The 16727-nt window shown below is 49.7% G+C and overlaps 8 protein-coding genes across 8 annotated transcripts; 4 read left to right on the top strand and 4 right to left on the bottom strand.

Moving 5' to 3' along the window:
* Positions 1-161: 161 nt before the first annotated feature.
* On the top strand, positions 162-1123 carry BDW43DRAFT_300094 (uncharacterized protein; the record flags this gene model as incomplete). The annotated part of the gene is made up of 2 exons (XM_032044842.1): positions 162-243; positions 309-1123. 2 exons carry the CDS (start codon positions 162-164, stop codon positions 1121-1123), a joined length of 897 nt encoding a protein of 298 aa, XP_031900706.1.
* Positions 1124-1553: 430 nt separating this feature from the next.
* Positions 1554-3988, bottom strand: BDW43DRAFT_319530 (major facilitator superfamily domain-containing protein; the record flags this gene model as incomplete). Its single annotated transcript, XM_032048935.1, has 6 exons — positions 2679-3988; positions 2485-2620; positions 2072-2434; positions 1920-2000; positions 1693-1870; positions 1554-1626 (listed from the first exon to the last, which is right to left on the bottom strand). The coding sequence occupies exons 1-6, from the start codon at positions 3411-3413 to the stop codon at positions 1554-1556; spliced, it is 1566 nt and encodes a 521-aa protein (XP_031900707.1). The 5' UTR covers positions 3414-3988.
* Positions 3960-6172, top strand: BDW43DRAFT_300097 (uncharacterized protein; the record flags this gene model as incomplete). The annotated part of the gene is made up of 3 exons (XM_032044843.1): positions 3960-4731; positions 4802-6066; positions 6116-6172. The coding sequence occupies 3 exons, from the start codon at positions 3960-3962 to the stop codon at positions 6170-6172; spliced, it is 2094 nt and encodes a 697-aa protein (XP_031900708.1).
* Positions 6173-6732: 560 nt separating this feature from the next.
* Positions 6733-9015, top strand: BDW43DRAFT_275369 (putative homogentisate 1,2-dioxygenase). Its single transcript, XM_032041848.1, has 7 exons — positions 6733-6983; positions 7052-7074; positions 7139-7313; positions 7373-7975; positions 8028-8190; positions 8249-8371; positions 8459-9015. The coding sequence occupies exons 1-7, from the start codon at positions 6864-6866 to the stop codon at positions 8716-8718; spliced, it is 1467 nt and encodes a 488-aa protein (XP_031900709.1). The 5' UTR covers positions 6733-6863; the 3' UTR covers positions 8719-9015.
* A 75-nt stretch (positions 9016-9090) lies between these two features.
* Positions 9091-11148, bottom strand: BDW43DRAFT_275372 (serine/threonine-protein phosphatase). Its single transcript, XM_032041849.1, has 6 exons — positions 10731-11148; positions 10622-10663; positions 10421-10526; positions 9831-10364; positions 9701-9773; positions 9091-9633 (listed from the first exon to the last, which is right to left on the bottom strand). Exons 1-6 carry the CDS (start codon positions 10890-10892, stop codon positions 9561-9563), a joined length of 990 nt encoding a protein of 329 aa, XP_031900710.1. The 5' UTR covers positions 10893-11148; the 3' UTR covers positions 9091-9560.
* A 285-nt stretch (positions 11149-11433) lies between these two features.
* On the bottom strand, positions 11434-12718 carry BDW43DRAFT_275377 (proteasome inhibitor PI31 family protein). The gene is made up of 2 exons (XM_032041850.1): positions 12498-12718; positions 11434-12415 (listed from the first exon to the last, which is right to left on the bottom strand). The coding sequence occupies exons 1-2, from the start codon at positions 12673-12675 to the stop codon at positions 11529-11531; spliced, it is 1065 nt and encodes a 354-aa protein (XP_031900711.1). The 5' UTR covers positions 12676-12718; the 3' UTR covers positions 11434-11528.
* Positions 12719-13195: 477 nt separating this feature from the next.
* BDW43DRAFT_275378 (uncharacterized protein) lies at positions 13196-15248 on the top strand. Its single transcript, XM_032041851.1, has 6 exons — positions 13196-13408; positions 13462-13845; positions 13902-14209; positions 14275-14408; positions 14457-15093; positions 15149-15248. Exons 1-6 carry the CDS (start codon positions 13396-13398, stop codon positions 15194-15196), a joined length of 1524 nt encoding a protein of 507 aa, XP_031900712.1. The 5' UTR covers positions 13196-13395; the 3' UTR covers positions 15197-15248.
* BDW43DRAFT_275382 (uncharacterized protein) lies at positions 15231-16418 on the bottom strand. Its single transcript, XM_032041852.1, has one exon. It carries the CDS (start codon positions 16349-16351, stop codon positions 15959-15961), a length of 393 nt encoding a protein of 130 aa, XP_031900713.1. The 5' UTR covers positions 16352-16418; the 3' UTR covers positions 15231-15958.
* Positions 16419-16727: the final 309 nt, after the last annotated feature.

Below are 16727 nucleotides of genomic sequence, written 5' to 3' on the forward strand. Positions count from 1 at the left end.
CCAATTAGCGGCATGAAGCAAGGGGAGAAGGCGGGACGGAATTGCTCTGGAATGAAACGAGTGAGCGGAAGGAGAACAATCTTATATAGCCTGTTCGCACAAACACCACAATGTCAACTGTCGTCAAATGAGATATATCAGATATCAGATAGCGGATCAAGATGCTGCGTACCTTGGTGAGAGCGTATTCTACTTCCGTGGGGACTTCATCGATACGATCAGCTCCAGCGGTCTCGGCATTAAGTAAGTAAGCTTTTATTGATACTTTGAAGGTTTTCGGCATAAGAGCAAACGAAGGCTTATTCCAGTAGCCAATATCCCGTACCTTAAAGCCCCGAGTCTCGACTCGGCCTATGATCGAGCCCACGTTGGCAACGTTCAACGCCATCTCCGGGACGCTGGCGTCCTTAAACTTAGCCTCAATTTCGATGACAATGATTCCCACTACCTAACTAATCTCATTCATGGACTGCATAAATGGTACGGCCATGGCCTACCCATCACCCATTCTGCTCATCGCGGTTGGTACTGGGATATCCGACCCAGTAAAACAGGCTTCCAATGTCCGGATCATCAGGCAAGATCAGAGACCATGAACGAGTTCCCCTGGCATACCGATTGCAGCTACGAGGCATCGCCGCCGCGATACTTCGCACTCCAAGTTCTTCACCCGGACAATTGTGGCGGCGGCACGTTATCCGTACTGAAAGTAGACAACCTACTCAAACTACTTTCAGAATCGACTAGAGCCGCCCTAGCAAGGAAGGACTATCTCATTACCGTCCCACCTGAGTTCCGGAAAACAGACAGCAAGGATGAGTCCATTATTGGTAGTCTGCTCGCCCCGGACCGGGAATCAGGGAGCCTCGCTCTGCGATTCCGAGAGGATATCTTCACGCCCTTGACGGGGGAGGCGGGAATTGCGCTGGAGGAACTCAAGTCTGTCCTGCTGGGTCCGCAGGCGCAGGCTGAGGTTGTATATCTTACTGCGGAGATGATGCCCAGGGGGTCAATTATCATCATGGATAATCGGCGGTGGTTACATGGGCGGAATGAGGTTAAGGATCCGCGGAGGCATTTGAAACGTGTAAGATGGGATGCGAAGCAGTTTGGTCTTGATTAGATAGAAGGGCTTTTTTTTTTCTTTTCAACACGTCGATACACTCTTCGTTTCCCTTTTTCGATTCTTATATTTATTTCTCATGATCTTTTTTTGGCGTGTTTTCCTGGTGTTTTCTTTGGAGCATCCGGGAGAGCTCTGGATTAAGCAGGACTATCCTACCCTAGTTGAATGATTATGAGCTGGACTATATTCGAACGTGCCTTTAGTTTCTTGTAGATAGCAGATAGCCTATCCACTGGTGAGATATGTAGAGAGGAAACCTATGAACTCGGCTTGTTCAGCGTACATCGACAGACTAACTTCCTTCAAACCACCTATAGCACATTTCGTAGCACATCGTTTATCCATACATTCGTAGCTCAATCCTCGCTCCCGTAAGAGTAGCAAGTCGCCCTAACCAAGAAAATATCACCATTTCTTTAAAACCAGTTTATTCAGATCCGTAATCCGTGGGTTCTTCCTCCAAGCGCCCCTCAATCTCAGCAGGCGGCGGCTCAGCCTTACTAGATAACCCGTAATCCTTTACGCACAAAGTCAAGACAAAGTACAGCGCAATCAAAACTGCGAACACGGTAAACACATCCCGCAAGCCACGCATATAAGCATCGGAGATCAGCTTCTTGTCCTCGTCGGTAAGGTCGAAATCAGACAGGGAAAAGGCGGACGATGTGATCTTTGAAATGAGTTCAGCGCTGAACCGTCCTCTCAGAACGTTTTGAAGGACGTTGTTGAGGATTGCACCAGATACTAGTACTTTCTATTAGTATTGTAAATAGAAGGATTGGAGAAATAGTACCTGTGACACCGACAGATCCGCCCATGTCGCGAATGAAGTTGCGAAGACCGGTCACCACCGCGCGGTCACTTTTATCTGAGCCTGCGAGCAGCCCGACCAGTACTGCATCTTTTTGTTAGTCAGATTCGACTGCAGTAGAGGGGGCTATGTACCAGGTTGAAGAGAGCATCCTACTCCGATCCCTTCGAAGATCCCTCCCAATCCTATTACCAATAAGGGAGTGTTTTGCGTATAGAAGGACTTTGCCGCTGCTGCGATTGCCCACATGCCAACGCCCGTGCTTATGACTACCTTGTATCGATGGGTCCAGGACATAATGATTCCAGTTAATCCCGAGGTCGCGCCATGCGCAATGACCATCGGTAGGATTAAGGAACCAGCCACCCCAGGGTGACAGCCACGGACGTTCTGGAAGTACAGCGGGATATAGAAAAGGTTGCCCCAGAAGACCCAGCCGATCAAGATGTTCACGCCCAGCAGGATATTTGTTGAGTAGTTGTACTGGAATAAGCGCACTTAGTCTGTAAGTGTACGACCCAGGCAAATGGATGATAGGATAGCATACTGGGCAGAAGGGGCAGTTTCACCCATCGCCATTCTCCCATTAAGAAGACCGCGAAAAGCGTCGCTCCAAACGTAAGCATAGTGATAACTATTGGTGAATTCCATGGGATGGCGGAACCTCCTTGCGAAACGGGGATCTAAATCAAATTAACATCCGTCTTGCGACGCCATAGTTCCTCGGACTAACGCACTTACCAGTATCAACACAATGGCCAACATGCTAGTACACACGCCGAACCAATCCACCCTCCGTAGCTTCATCCATACATTATCCACTATACCAGAGGATGGAAATACAAGACCAAAATAGGTTGCTGCCACCGCGGCCAACGGACAGACGAACCAAAAGGCCCAGCGCCAGGAGGAATATTCAGTGAGCACGCCGCCCACGACGGGTCCCAGTCCATTTCCCAGTGCCACCGCAACCCCCAGGATTCCGAAGTAGTATCCCCGTTGCTCCAGAGTGGTGATGTCGGAGATAGAAATCTGTACGAGCGCATTGATAGCCCCGGCTCCCAGGCCACTAAACGCTCTCGTGGCATATAGTTGCGCAGGCGTCTGGGAGAACCCGGATAGCAGGTTCCCCAGCGCCATGATCGCCAGTGCCCCGAGAAGACATGTTTTGCGACCAAAAATATCCGACAGCCGACCGTTAATTAACTGGATACTCGTGCTCGTCGTGAGAAAGCTGGCGCTAACCCATGAGATGGATGATCCGGTGTTCAGTCCCGCCGCAATGGCAGGTAGGGAGGTGGATAGAGCGGTCTGGTCTAGAAACGAGGTAAAATGGATCAGTGCTAGTGCAGGGAAAACTTTCAGGAGTTGCTTTCGCGGTAAAATATGAGATTGGTGATCTTCGAAATCTTGGAGCAAAGGAGTCCCCTCACTTGCTCTATCGGCGGCTTGCCGCTGAGTAGATGGAGACACCATTCTCTAAAAGAACAAGATGGCTTCCAAATATTAGATTCTCGCTCAGTATGTATGTATCCCGAATCTTTATGAGGCGCGGAGACCCATGTGTTATCTCCCCTTCTTCTTCAATTTCCGTTTTCGGTATCTGCAGCATATCATCCCTTGCCTGCGGCCGAGTCCAGTTGTCACGCATAGCGAAGAATAAGGCTATGATCTTCACACTACCAGCCAGTCCCCCCATACCCATTTTTATTCCATTACCCGAGATCTCATGGTAGGGACCAGAGCCAATCCAATCAATGGAGAGAAGATCTATTGGCTGAAAACGTACCCGGGTAGCATCTGGTAGGGTTGTAGAATTTGCCAAATTGCAAAATAGAGATGTTTGAAAGCGAAGAGGAATGTAAATATAGTATGAAACAAAATCTAGGCCCAAAGGCGTGCAGGACAGTGGAAGGTATTCACCTCTCCCCCTTTGCATTCCCCTTTCATAAACTGATCGACCCACCATTGCGCTCTGGCTTGATTTCTAGTCCAAAGGCCCAAAGGCCCATCTAGTGAAGAATGCCTTGGACAAGCCTTGTTATATCATGTCTAGCTGTCTCGGGCGCCTATGGAAGGATTATAGGCACCGAGGACACCCCAAATTGTAAGAGCAGACAGGGTCTTGCGCCAGCAACGCTCAAGCATCTTTTACAAACTGTCCCTGATGCCGATGAAATACGCAAGTCAGCTCGCCGTTATACCAGTGGGTCCCATATTGCGGGACAGGGTCTTGGACGCGCGCAGTGGACCCAGAAGTTGTGGGATGAAATTGGGATCCCTAACACAAGCTTGAAATCCTATGATGGGATTCTGACTCTTCCCAATGAGCACCGAGTAGCGTTGCTCGATACAGAGCGCTCGGGAGATCAAGTGGTGTATGAAGCTCCGTTGATTGAGGACAATCCCCCAAAGGCTGCTGATGGGGAGCAATCATTTATGTCGGCTTTCTTTGCCTGTGCTGGGAAGGGGAATGTCACTGCACGGTACATATTCGCCAATTACGGAACGCGGAACGATTATGGCGATCTGCTGCAGGCAAACGTCGACATCGCTGGGAAGATTGCCATAGTCAAGTCGACGTATGAGTCCGAGATCTTGAAGAAGCATAGGTTAGTATATCATCGCTCCAATCAGTTCACGGTCGCAAAGGAGATGGGCCTCGCGGGACTACTCATTTATACAGACCCACAAATGGATGGGGAGATTATTGTAGAAAATGGGTATCAAGCATATCCGGATGGGCCCGCCCGGCCCCCATCCTTGATAGAGAGAGGATGGGTTGGTACTTGCAGTATGCCTTCTTCAGCTCTGGCCCTTGTCTTGTTTTGAGTTGACTAACTGTTCTATTCTCTTAACCACAGGTGGGGATTCAATACCCGCTATTCCCATTTCCTACGCAGATGCAGTTCCTATGCTCCGCGCACTCAATGGCCATGGCCCTCTGGCATCAGAGTTCAACGACAGATGGCAAGGAGGGGGGCTCACCTCCCATAACGTTAAGTATAATGTAGGGCCTTCGCCCGGGAACGTCGTGTTGAACGTATATAACAGCCCATATGAATGGGTTGGTCCTGTCCATGATGTCATTGGGACTATTCCAGGTTGCGTCTTTCCAGAGGAAGTGATTATTCTTGGAAGCCACCATGATTCCTGGGGTCCCGGTGCTGGGGATGGAAATAGCGGATCTGCGGCGCTGAACGAAGTGGCACGAAGCTTAGCAACAGCCCTCAAAGAGGGGTGGCGACCATTGCGGACGATCATCCTCGCCAGCTGGGATAGCGAGGAAACAAGGCATCAGGGAGCACGCGGCTGGATCCAAGAGAATGAGTCTTGGTTGAACAGTAGTCTTGCTGCTTACCTCAACGTGGTTGTGGCGGGCGCAGGTACCAAATTTCATGCCCATGGAAGCCCACTGCTAGCGCAAGCCATGCGCAACATTACGAGCCAAGTCCATGTACCTGGGAATGACGGCAACAGTATGCGAACCGTCCTAGATGCTTGGGGAGGCAAGTATGGTCTAGGTAGCGGCGGAGATGCATTATCTTTCTTACAGTATATGTATTCTGTCGTGGACTTTGGCTTCACACGAGGTCCAAAAGATCCTGTTTTCCCTTATCATTCGCTTTTCGACACGGTTATTTGGATGGAAAAATATGGAGACCCCGGCTGGGAGCATCACCTGGCGACCAGTAGGGTCTGGTCGCAGCTGGCGTCATCGCTCGCAGACGAACTAATTCTGCCTTTTCGAGCCCAGGACTACGTGCCCGTCTTCCGGGACGGTCTTGAAGCCATCTCCTTGACTGAAAACCTATCATCGCACCTTGATCTGACACCACTTGAGGTAGCAATTACCGAATTCGCGGAGGCTTCGGAGGCGTTTGACGCACGTAGCGACACTCTCGCCGATCGCGCACGGCAACAGCCTTTTGACAACGGCTTTCATCCCGAGATCCAGGATGTCAACCACCGGTATATTAATTTCGAGCGGTTTCTCGCGGATCCAGACCTGCCGTCATCTTCCCCATACCATCATCTTATCATTCAGCCTGCTCCCTACTACTTTGAGTCCGCCCCGTTCCCTGGCCTCTCGCAAGCCGTTACTGCTGGGAATTGGACTCAAGCTGCTGTAAGAACCCCTCGCAATTGGCGTGCATCCCGTACTAACCGGTTCTTAGACATATCGTGACACGATTGTGAACCAGCTCAATAGGTTGACCACCTTTTTGCAGTGAATCTTTTTGGTGTTGGTTGTACAGTAACAAAAACTTGCTATAGAGACCCCAAACCCCTGAGTCGGTGTGTTTTCATGGAGATAGGGGCCTCAAAGTATAGTCCTCGCAATATCAGGTTTCTTTTTACTGCATATATCGGGGATTAGGAATGGCGTTTCACGTCATCCCATTTTCCCATCTTTGCGTATACTGTGTCCCCTTCTACCAAATGCTTTGGTTCGGTAATGAGCTACTCCGTGACATTCCCGATAAACTGCCAACTGTTACTCAGCCTGATTCATGTGGGGTCAATACAGGCCTCCCATGAGTGTGTGGAGGTCCAGATCATTCCGTGGAGGCGATCTGTTGGCTGTCTCCACTTGGTACCTTGCCCTTCAGAAGACACGCTCGGCAGACGATGAGCTTCCCGATTTACCGAATAGTGGGATAGACTGCGTACTTGGCCTCAGGTGATGTTGTCTTGAAGATTGGGTTTTGGCCATGCGTGTAAATCCTCCTCACATTATTTATATTTATAATTTTTTTTAATTTTTTCTCGGGCAAATGCGACCCCACCATGATGGATATATGAGAGTTGCCGTCCCCTAATAGTGTATCCCTTTGTTAACAGTGGAACCGCATATATTTATTGTCTTAGAGCATACCGCTTTCTCCGCCAGCAACATTACCCTCTCATTTATTAAAACCCGCCATGGGATCAATAGGAAAACTCTCCAACCCCAAAGAATACCAGAAGATATTCCATTGGGCGGAAACACAGAAGGATGGTGAAATTCCCTCCTTTCCCACCCGCCGGAATGACCCTTATGAGGTGTGTTATATACGATGTTGACTACTCGTCCTCTCAGCTCTGTTGTCAAATCTGACACTCAATAATAGTATCAAGCTGGATTTGGTAACGCGTAAGCAACAAGTTTCCGACGCCCGACGATCAATCGGCTAATGTCGATGGGTTACATTGAGCAGTTTTGTCTCCGAGGCAGTGCCCGGAACTATTCCTCAAGGGCAGAATAATCCCCGCAAGGTGCGTTTTGGTTTGTACGCAGAGCAAGTAACGGCCACTGCTTTCGTAGCACCAAGACAAACGAACAAGAAGGCATGGCTATACCGTGCCCGTCCGGCGGTTGCTCATCAAGGATTCGTATGTAAATTGAAATATTATCCAAGGGCAAATCAGCACGTCCTGCTAAGCGCGGTTAGACAAATCTACCGGATAACCCAGATACAGAGGCCACTTTCTTGCCTTTAAACCCGCGGGTTCACATCTCTCCAACCCAGCTAGCATGGCATCCATTTGAGATTCCCTCCACCGAACAAGTGGACTTTGTCTCCGGTCTCAAGACCGTCGCTGGGTCCGGAGACCCGACTCTCCGAGAGGGCCTAGCAACTCATGTCTATGCTGCAAACACCAGCATGAGCCAGAAGGCTTTTGTCAACTCTGACGGTGAGATGCTCATCGTCCCCCAGCAGGGAGCCATAGACATCCAAACTGAATTCGGCCCACTCTTCGTCCAGCCGGGCGAGATTTTCGTCATTCCACGCGGTATTCGCTTTCGTGTCCAGCTCCCCGACGGCCCTTCTCGCGGCTATATCCTCGAAATCTGGGGATCTTTCTATGAACTCCCTGAGCTGGGCCCGCTGGGCGCAAACGGCCTAGCCAACGTGCGGGACTTCCTGGCACCAGTAGCCAAGTATGAAATTCTCCAGGGGTCATGGGAGATTGTATACAAGCTCGGAGGAAAGTTCTTTGCCTGCACGCAAAACCACAGCCCGTTCGATGTGGTGGCCTGGCATGGTAATTATGTACGTCTTGTCCCGTTCAACGGTAATTCCAAGCCAACTAACCCAAACCAAGGTTCCCTACAAATACGACCTGACGAAATTCGTCAACGTCGGCTCGATCTCGGTAGACCACATTGACCCCTCGATCTTCTGCGTGCTCACGGCAAAATCTCGCGATCTCACTGCGCCGCTCGCGGACTTCCTCATCTTCTCCCCTAGATGGGATGTCGCGTCCCGTATGTGTCCCTGTCCGGCTCAACAGATCTATCGTACTAACTCGCGGATAACGGTTAGACACCTACCGCCCCCCATACTACCACCGCAACGCCGCCTCAGAGCTAATGGGCCTCATCTACGGCGAATATGGCGGCCGATCCGACGCCTTCAAACCAGGGAGCATCTCCTTCGAATGCGGTAGTAGGTCCCCCAAGCTCCGTCCCCCTTCCCTATCTTAGCCCTGCCTCGTATCATCCATACAAGAAACGGCCCTAACAAAAAGAAAAGTGGTCCCACACGGCGTTGCCTATGAAGAATTCAAAGCCGCATCCGAAGCCCCACCACCGGAAATACGCATCTCAGAAGCATCCATCGCGTTCATGTTCGAGTCTTCTCGCGCCTTCACTATCACAGATTATGCATGGAACAGTGAGAAGCGACACGAGCATGAGCCCGCAATGTGGGATGATCTGGTCGACAACTTCTCCACGCACAAGGACGAGGTGGAGGAGCTTTTAGCCAAGAAGGCGAACGGGCTGAGGATTTAAGATGGGGCTCTAAGTTTTTTCATTTCTTCTTCATGTTTCTTCCTAAGCGATGGTGCTTTTGTTCTTGGTGTGTTGTTGTTTTGGGCAGTGCAAATGGGTGTACGAGCGTAACGTTGTGGTCGTTGGCCGCTTTGGATAGTGCGATGTTGTTTTGTGGAGGGATTCATCTTCGGTTATTGGGTTTAGTTAATATTGACTGCTTGTCTTTTCCACGGTTTTTCTGCTATGGCTTGTAGATTGGTTTATTTTGGTTCTTTTAGGTTGTATCCAAGATTTTAAGATCAATATGGAGTGAAGTAGGTCAGCTGAATATATATCGACGGGACCGAAACATATATAAGCGCATAAACAACGAGAGCCATAATTCGAAGGCAACGACCACGCTGGCCTGAGGCGAGTATGGGCGACCTTGTGTTATAGTGGAATAACTAAATAGACTGGAATGGCTTGTCTCAGCCACTTCTAGATGTGGAATTTCACACAGAAGTATTCATCTGGCCCACGCCTAATAGAGAATCTATGAAAGAAAAGGGGAAAAGAACCTGAAATGGACCGAACAGAGATTTGGGGAAGAAGAATTCTAATAGCGAACCATAACCGCCTTACACCCAAAAAAGCTGCCCATTACTCTTATTAGACAAAGAGCCACCGCAAAAAGCAGGATAAAATAAAAAAATTCTTGCGAATGTCTTTTTATTTTCATGAATGGTATCAACACGGCCAGAAAACAGACATACAATTATCTAAGCAGACTGCCCCGTCTGCTGTTCCAAATCCCAGGAGCCCTCTCGAAGGGTCAGAGAACCTCATCTTGCCAGAGGTGAGAAGTCTATCACATTCAATCACAGGAAATAGTCGGGGGTACGTCTCGAGACCATTGGCTCGCCGGCACGAGGACAGGGATCGAATTGTAGGCTGCAAAACATCCCATAATCAGTAAAGGAGGGCCCAACCCCTAGAGGTTCACGGGGCAATCACGTACAATGTATACTTCAAATGCTCATCAATTTCCATAATCGCGGCTTGATTACCGCAGCGGTAGCAATAATTCGGGGCTAGAACGTGTATTAGCGGAAGGCTCGGGGGCAATGCATCGGATCTCGAGACCCTACCTGAGAAAATAGTGACTACGTTCCGATCCTGCGACCAATTATATCCCTCCATTACAAGCTGATGCGCTCGTGCAACCAGAGTCAAGCCGTTGTTGTGATTAAATGCCTCTGAAATATCCTGCCCGAAGGTGTATCCAGCACCACGGGGTGAGATTCCCCAACCGCATCGGTCGTCGGGGTCACTCCACAGTAAGTCACACATCGGTCCCTCGTGGGGGACCTCCTGGATCCGATCCAGGGACCGAATGTTGTCCAGCGTGTCGATCGATGGACTCAAGCCGCCGTGCAGGCAGAAGATCTGATTTTCAATGAGTGCGGTGAGGGGGAGGTAATCGAAAAGGTCCGTGAAATATTTCCAAACATTGGCATTGCCATATTTACGCAAGCACTCGTCATAAAAGCCATAGACTTGAGTAATCTGGCGGGACTCGTGATTTCCACGAAGGATGGTGATGCGCTGGGGATAACGAATTTTAAGGCAAACAAGGAGAGTAACGGTCTCTACAGAGTAATAACCACGGTCGACATAATCACCTAGAGGAAAGGGTTAGGGAGAGGAATTCACCCAGACATTTGACACGGGAACATACCCATGAACAAATAGTTCGTATCTGGATTCGGGCCTCCGATTCGGAAAAGTTCCATTAGATCGTGAAACTGGCCGTGTATATCACCGCACACAGTCACTGGGCATTTCTGCAATCGGCAAGTCAGCATTCGACCGGTCGCGTCGTTTGAATCGCAACGAATGGGGAGAGTCAAAATAAGAAAATCAGAATAAAAGCACGTACAACTGGCTGCACATTGGATTCCTCCTGCAACACCTCTCTTGCCTGTATCCCGAGATTAGCTACACCCACAACCTGCACCAAAGTCTGTGAGCCCTGGATAGCAACACACCCGGTCACACAGTCTCCGCACATCTTCCTCCGCTAGTTGCTTGCAGGTCATCAAATTTTCAATCCATCCATCCAGTGTCGGTATCGACCCAGGGTCAGACGTTGGCGACAGGCGGTGAGGTTCGGGGGACCGCGCGGTATCGATTTCCATGTTGTTGTCCATTTAGAGTGATCACAGACAACGGGGTCCAGGGGTAGGTAGATCGGGATGGTTGTGGGCGGGGCGGAACACTGAGAGTGGGAGGGTCTCGTGAGGCTGTCGATCAGGGTGACGCGTAATAGAGATAAAAGAAATTAAAAGAAACGACTAAATTGAACAGCAAGAAAAGGGTCTAATATAACAAACACCGATTGCGACGGCGGTGGTTGTGTCGATGGAGGTGAGGTTTGACAATGGGGGTTGGAGGGGAAGGAGGAAGAGTGGAAGGGAGGTTTGAACTGAGGTTTGGTTTGCTGGCCGTGCAGGTTTGGTCGCTGCCTTTCTGCGCTCTGGTTGGCCCGTGCGCCACACCGCACTCAGGACACGCGCCACACTAGCCACACCTCCCCGGGATCTCCAAACCCCGCCACACCTCGAAATCTCTACCATGCTCTATTATGGACTACGACACTGGCGGAAATCTCGAAACACAGGCCTTGTCCACTAATTATAGTTAGAACTTCATATAGTAAGAGCTTTTCATCTTCATAAAGCCATTATCAGAGGAAATTATGTTTCCCAATCTGTCATCACGTCGTCTATGGGAAGAAATGTGTTTCTGCCCAACTAAGCTACAACCGACGGAGCTTAACCGCGCGCTTAGATGATGTCACCGCCGAACCCAAACCCGCCAGCTCCGCCTCCGCCGGCGCCACGTCCGCCGAAGGGACCGCGCCCTCGTCCAAATGGCGGACCTGCCCCGGGTCCTACAGGATCATACCGTGCTCCAGGAGGTGCCTGTGGGTCATATCCTCTTCCCTCCTGACCGCCAAATATAGGATCATCAAAAGTTGGGTGCATACCTCCGCCACCGACTCCGCCGAGGCCCGGCCCAATACCTCCATGTAGAGGATCATGAGGACCTAGCCCGGGAGGATACAGATCTCGATCTCCTATACTGAGCGGGTTTCTGCCTCCCTGACCGGGAGCGAACCCTCGAGGTGGCCTCTGGATTTCATATTCATCTTCAAATCCTGGTGGTGCAAAGTCACCCGGAGGAAATGGTCGCCGAGGGCCTGCCGCTAGGGGGTCGTCGAACGGGTACGGGCGCGCGGGCTGTGGGAGTGTATCATCTCTCAAAGGATCACGCCGTGGGGGCCCCTCTCGCGGCTGTTCCCGGATTGACTGACTCGAAGCATCATATCCTTCCTTGTATAGTCCAGGGGCGAGTTTTTGGATTACGTTGATCTTGAATAGCCCAATCAAATCGGCCAAACGGGATGTAGAAATGAATACATCCTTGAGACTGGTTCTTGATTCCGTTGATGACAGGGGTAAAGAGGATGCTGAAATGAAGTCTTTGACCGGAATATCAAAGGAGGTGGTTCTGTCATCGCCTAGTGCCAGGGCAAACACAACGGCATTGTTTCCTATCCGGCTAACCTTAAGCAGATATTGCATGGACGACTGCAAGTGGGCATATCGAAAGGAGAAGGTGTCGTTTGCGTTCCATTCCGGCGGGAGGGATGGATTCTCCGATGAGCCTTCTAGTAGTTCCCGATCTGTCAGCAAAGGGGCACCGACTTGCACGGTGGTGAGAATATGGGAGACTGGAAAAGGGTCACAAACCTATATTGTGTTCTTCGCTAAGGCCGACTAGACGAAAGTCCACAGCCAGCATACATGCATGACCGATGAGAGCGATAGCTTCGTAAGTAGTCTTGAGGCTGAATTCAACATTCCTGTCTCCCTGTAGAGCTTTCTGGGCAATCCCCAGAACATTTTCGGTGTTTAGAATATCTGCCATGTTGTGAATTTGGTAACATAGAGGATGTAGGAGGTATTGAGCGTGAGGCCGCAATGATGACGAAGTGGGGATGGTTGAAGCTTCCTTAGCTTATCGGAGCAAGCACGTGCCTATAGACGATGAACCTAATCCTCACATGGTAAGGTCGGGGCCCGCGGCCCCGCCAGTAAAGGTTTCGTACATAAAGTATGTCACCCTCATCCTGGACATTAACGTACTATAGATTCTTAGAGGCAGCGGGTAGGACATGCTACTTTAGGTCTGGGGACCATAGTCACTGGAACACTATCGACGTACATAGATCTGTCATCTTGTATCGAGAATGGCTCCTGGAAATGCATACATTACAATCTTATGGCCTGGACACGTTGCCGCTTTGTAGGCAAGGTAGATGAAGTCCTCCCGGCTTGATTAGACCAGAAACAGATAGTGGCCTAGCAATTGAATACCATTCCACATATATTCATTGACATTCCCAGAGAACTTACATAAAGTCGAATGCCCTATGGCATTACCTACCTATTAAGGTACCAATTGCTTGTGGATCCACAAATTGCCTGATCAGGATAAATGGCCAGCATGTGATCTCGACCTATCATGGGATCCGGGATTTCATCATTTCTTTACTCTTTCTGGTATCTTAAGTCGTCGCGTCGGCCTCTCCACTCTGCAGAATATTCTAATGTCACCCAATCACATATCCTGCTAGATTAGCAGAAAATGCCTCGTCAAGGTACGTAACAATAGTCCTCAGGTCCCAAACGACAAGCTTGACTCGTCTAGTAGGGCCCGCATGCTTGACATGCAGAGAAAAATGCCGAAGATGTGATCGTGCGCGTCCCAACTGTCATCGTTGTATATCCAAGGGTCTAGTGTGTGGAGGTTATCCGGAACAATTTAGGTTTTGTGGTATTGCTAGTCGAGGGAAATGGAAAGGCGCCCGGATACCAGTGAGCGCTCAACGGCCCAGAAATATTTCAGAAAGAGTCGAATCGGAGCGAGACAACAGCCGGCAACAGGCTACAGAAAGTACAGATGATACTCAGAGATCTTCAGGGGAAACTGATTCACTGTCACATCCGGAGAAGCCCACTGCGGATACCGAGGAGATACCACCCGACATCGCAAAGATACTCAGGCTGCCCGAGACCGAAACCCTTCTTGCTCATTGTGAGTCCAAACTCTGTATGATTGCTTCTAGCAAATATAGTAATATTCTCGTCTAGATGACGAATATATATGTCCCCACCAGATCTCCGAGATTGGGTATAATAGCACCAATCCATATCGATTGTATATCATCCCCTTAGCCCGACAGCAAATTGGCTTACTATACGCCGTCCTTGGCTTATCCGCTTCACACCTTGGGCGCTTAACAGGGGATCAAACCATGTATGAAGCCACTGCAGTAGAGTATCGTATGAAAGCTATACGGGCGCTTAGCGAAGAGATCCGTAGGAGTCAAGCATCCACCTTGCTGGAGGATGAGCAGGATGCTGTTCTTGCTATCATTCAGGTTTTATTACTTCATGACGTGAGTGCAGCCGATGGCAACAAGTATTATCCCTTATCATTTGTTGGCCTGACCGTCCCTCGCAGATATCCGAATCTGGAGTTTCGAGTCATGGTATTCACATAACAGGAGCCATGTCCGTCTGTAAGCGGTTGTTGATCTCCGAGGGACTAAGTGGCTACCGTCAGCGGGCTGTATTTTTCCTGGGTAACCTTGCCTGGTAGGGTATCTGGACCGCCTATCTTTGGTACGTACTGATGGCTCGAAGGCTTGACATTGTCCGCGCTTTTGCCGGTCCAGAACGCCTCTGTTTCTCTCAGGATATCCGAGAACTAGTCGCCTGCGCAAGTGAGAACACATTCGAAATGGTTAACGGATGCCATCGGGAGGTGTTCTTGATCATTGGTAGTGTCCTGGAAAAAGCTAAAGAGTACACATTGGGGTGGCTGACATGGGATGAATATCAAATCGCTATGCTCGTGGCAAAGCACAAGCTATATTCATGGGACAGGACAGGGAAGATATACCCTAGCGCTGACCATCGTTGGCTGGCTGTGGCGGAGGCTTTTCAATTCGCATGTATATTGCGCATTCTTCGACTGCTTGACCATTTGCGACCGGCCAAAGATCCAGAAATACAAGACTGTGTGGCACGGATTTTAGATGCAACTGCCACCATATCCTCAGAATTTTCACTGCTAGAATTGCTGATTTTGCCGCTGTTCATCGCAGGAGCAGATTCTCTGTCACCGCATTCCCAGTATTATGTTCTAGCCCGGTTCAAGGAGATTGAAAGGAGGTCTGAGTTTCGCAACCCCGTTCCGCGCGAGCTTTTAGAGAAGGTATGGGCTGCTCGCGCCGCTCAATCACCTGACGAAGATGAGAATATCTCGTGGACAAACTTTGTAAGTTGCTAATTTAATGGAATCTAGTCGTTCAAGTTCCTCTGACGGTACGCAGACACATTGTCCTGGGATTGCACGGCAACACGACTATCTTATCATATGAGGGTGCAGAATATTTTCATTAGTTATTTAATATCAGCAGATGCAGGGCTGAGAAATAGCGCATGGAATCTTATAGTTACTCATCCACATGTTGGCCCGGAAGTTCTGACAAAGAAAAAAAAAAGAAGAAAAAGAAGAAAGAAACGCGGCCAAGACAGAATTAAACCACGCCTATCTCTCGTATAGCCTTACTTTCACGTTGCGGCTTCACAATCCCGGTCAAGTGGTTAATGCTGTCGCATTTTGGAAATTATCCTCTTCATTAATTTTAATGAGGTCGAGCTGGTTCTGCTGGGTCGCATCAATTTATTATCGCGTAATTGGTGCAACATGGCCAGTAAGCTGGCTACCACAATGGCTTCCTCTTCTTGGCTGCCGCCCTTGGGGAGTAGGAGGACGCCCTCGCTGAAGTCCGTAGGCAGCTACGCCACAATACCAATATGTATATAGATTGCGAGGATCTCAGGCTCTTTTGTTCCCGACGAACATATTGACCAAGGTGTAACGAAACAGGCTGTTAGGCCCAGGATGGACTTGCCACTGGACCATTTTTCTCGGGTTCCCCTCCCCGCGCTGGGAGGCAGAAAGTGAAATAAGGGCGTGGGACTTTGTACTCTCCCCTGATACTTGGCTCGATAGGAAAGGATGTCGTCATTGGACCCTTACTGGGTTCATCCCGAAGGTGACACTCGGCGATACCAAATGAGGAGACCAGACTGAGATGATTAGCATCGTGAATCTTCAATGATTACGGGCACAACACCTACGCTGTTGCCGCGATATTGTTGCCATGCTCTAGGGTTCTACGCTGAACTTGCAGCCTAGAACACTTTTCCATCTCCTTGTTGGAATCGACTAGATATTCTACTCGAGCGCTCATGTTGTCCCCACGTGGTTTCTCCATGTAACTCAGGTTGACAGAGTGCAGATAACTGCCAAAAACCGAACCTCTAATCGAATTTTGATATCTCTCCGCGACGTCGTATAGGGGGAGATGAGAAGTCATGGAGTCATGCCGAGGGATGTATAGCACTCGTGTGAAATTCAGCGGTGGATGAACACGAGCATGGCTATGCAAGGTGTCGTAAGGTGGTCCGGAAACATTGACCAACCTAGCACAGAAAATTATTGGATGAGTTCGAAAGGGCTGGGGCATACATGGCTGTACAGACTTGAGACTAGGTATGGGCTTCGTCCGAAGGTAGACCAGAGCGCACCCCTACTTTATATGCCCTGTGGATTCATCTGAGTCATGCCAAGACTCAGAAAGATGGCGTGAAGAGCCATTACAGAGAGTACAACGAAATTGAGAGAACGAGGTCATACGAGGCCGAGAGAGGCATCCAGGATACACTTGGATCGTATATACTCCTTTGAGTAAACAAAGCAGGTTCCACCCTAGACTCTTTCCGGCTAGGCTCGAAACCTTAATCGCCCAAGTTGCCTCACCTTCCTAACTGGGTAATGAACTCAACTAGGATGAATTGCCCTTCCGAGCAATTACGCAAACCCCGTGTGGGGAGGGCCAGGGG

The sequence above is a fragment of the Aspergillus alliaceus genome (genome assembly GCF_009176365.1).
Source record: "Aspergillus alliaceus strain CBS 536.65 unplaced genomic scaffold BDW43scaffold_20, whole genome shotgun sequence".
Classification (NCBI taxonomy): domain Eukaryota; kingdom Fungi; phylum Ascomycota; class Eurotiomycetes; order Eurotiales; family Aspergillaceae; genus Aspergillus; species Aspergillus alliaceus.

Bases quoted from the DNA above. Each gene is read 5' to 3' on its own strand.
- BDW43DRAFT_275377 (XM_032041850.1), bottom strand. From the start codon at position 12,675: ATGGCAGATATTCTAAACACCGAAAATGTTCTGGGGATTGCCCAGAAA. The intron at 12,416-12,497 runs GTTTGTGACCCT...GGGAACTACTAG, and splicing joins TAGCGAAGAACACAATATAG to AAGGCTCATCGGAGAATCCA.
- BDW43DRAFT_275369 (XM_032041848.1), top strand. From the start codon at position 6,864: ATGGGATCAATAGGAAAACTCTCCAACCCCAAAGAATACCAGAAGATA. The intron at 6,984-7,051 runs GTGTGTTATATA...ACTCAATAATAG, and splicing joins GCCGGAATGACCCTTATGAG to TATCAAGCTGGATTTGGTAA. The intron at 7,075-7,138 runs GTAAGCAACAAG...TACATTGAGCAG, and splicing joins CAAGCTGGATTTGGTAACGC to TTTTGTCTCCGAGGCAGTGC.
- BDW43DRAFT_275378 (XM_032041851.1), top strand. The intron at 13,846-13,901 runs GTGAGTCCAAAC...ATTCTCGTCTAG, and splicing joins CGAAACCCTTCTTGCTCATT to ATGACGAATATATATGTCCC. The intron at 14,409-14,456 runs GTAGGGTATCTG...GATGGCTCGAAG, and splicing joins TTCCTGGGTAACCTTGCCTG to GCTTGACATTGTCCGCGCTT.
- BDW43DRAFT_275382 (XM_032041852.1), bottom strand. From the start codon at position 16,351: ATGCCCCAGCCCTTTCGAACTCATCCAATAATTTTCTGTGCTAGGTTG.
- BDW43DRAFT_275372 (XM_032041849.1), bottom strand. From the start codon at position 10,892: ATGGACAACAACATGGAAATCGATACCGCGCGGTCCCCCGAACCTCAC. The intron at 10,527-10,621 runs GTACGTGCTTTT...TGCCGATTGCAG, and splicing joins AATCCAATGTGCAGCCAGTT to AAATGCCCAGTGACTGTGTG. The intron at 9,634-9,700 runs GTACGTGATTGC...GATGTTTTGCAG, and splicing joins GAGCATTTGAAGTATACATT to CCTACAATTCGATCCCTGTC.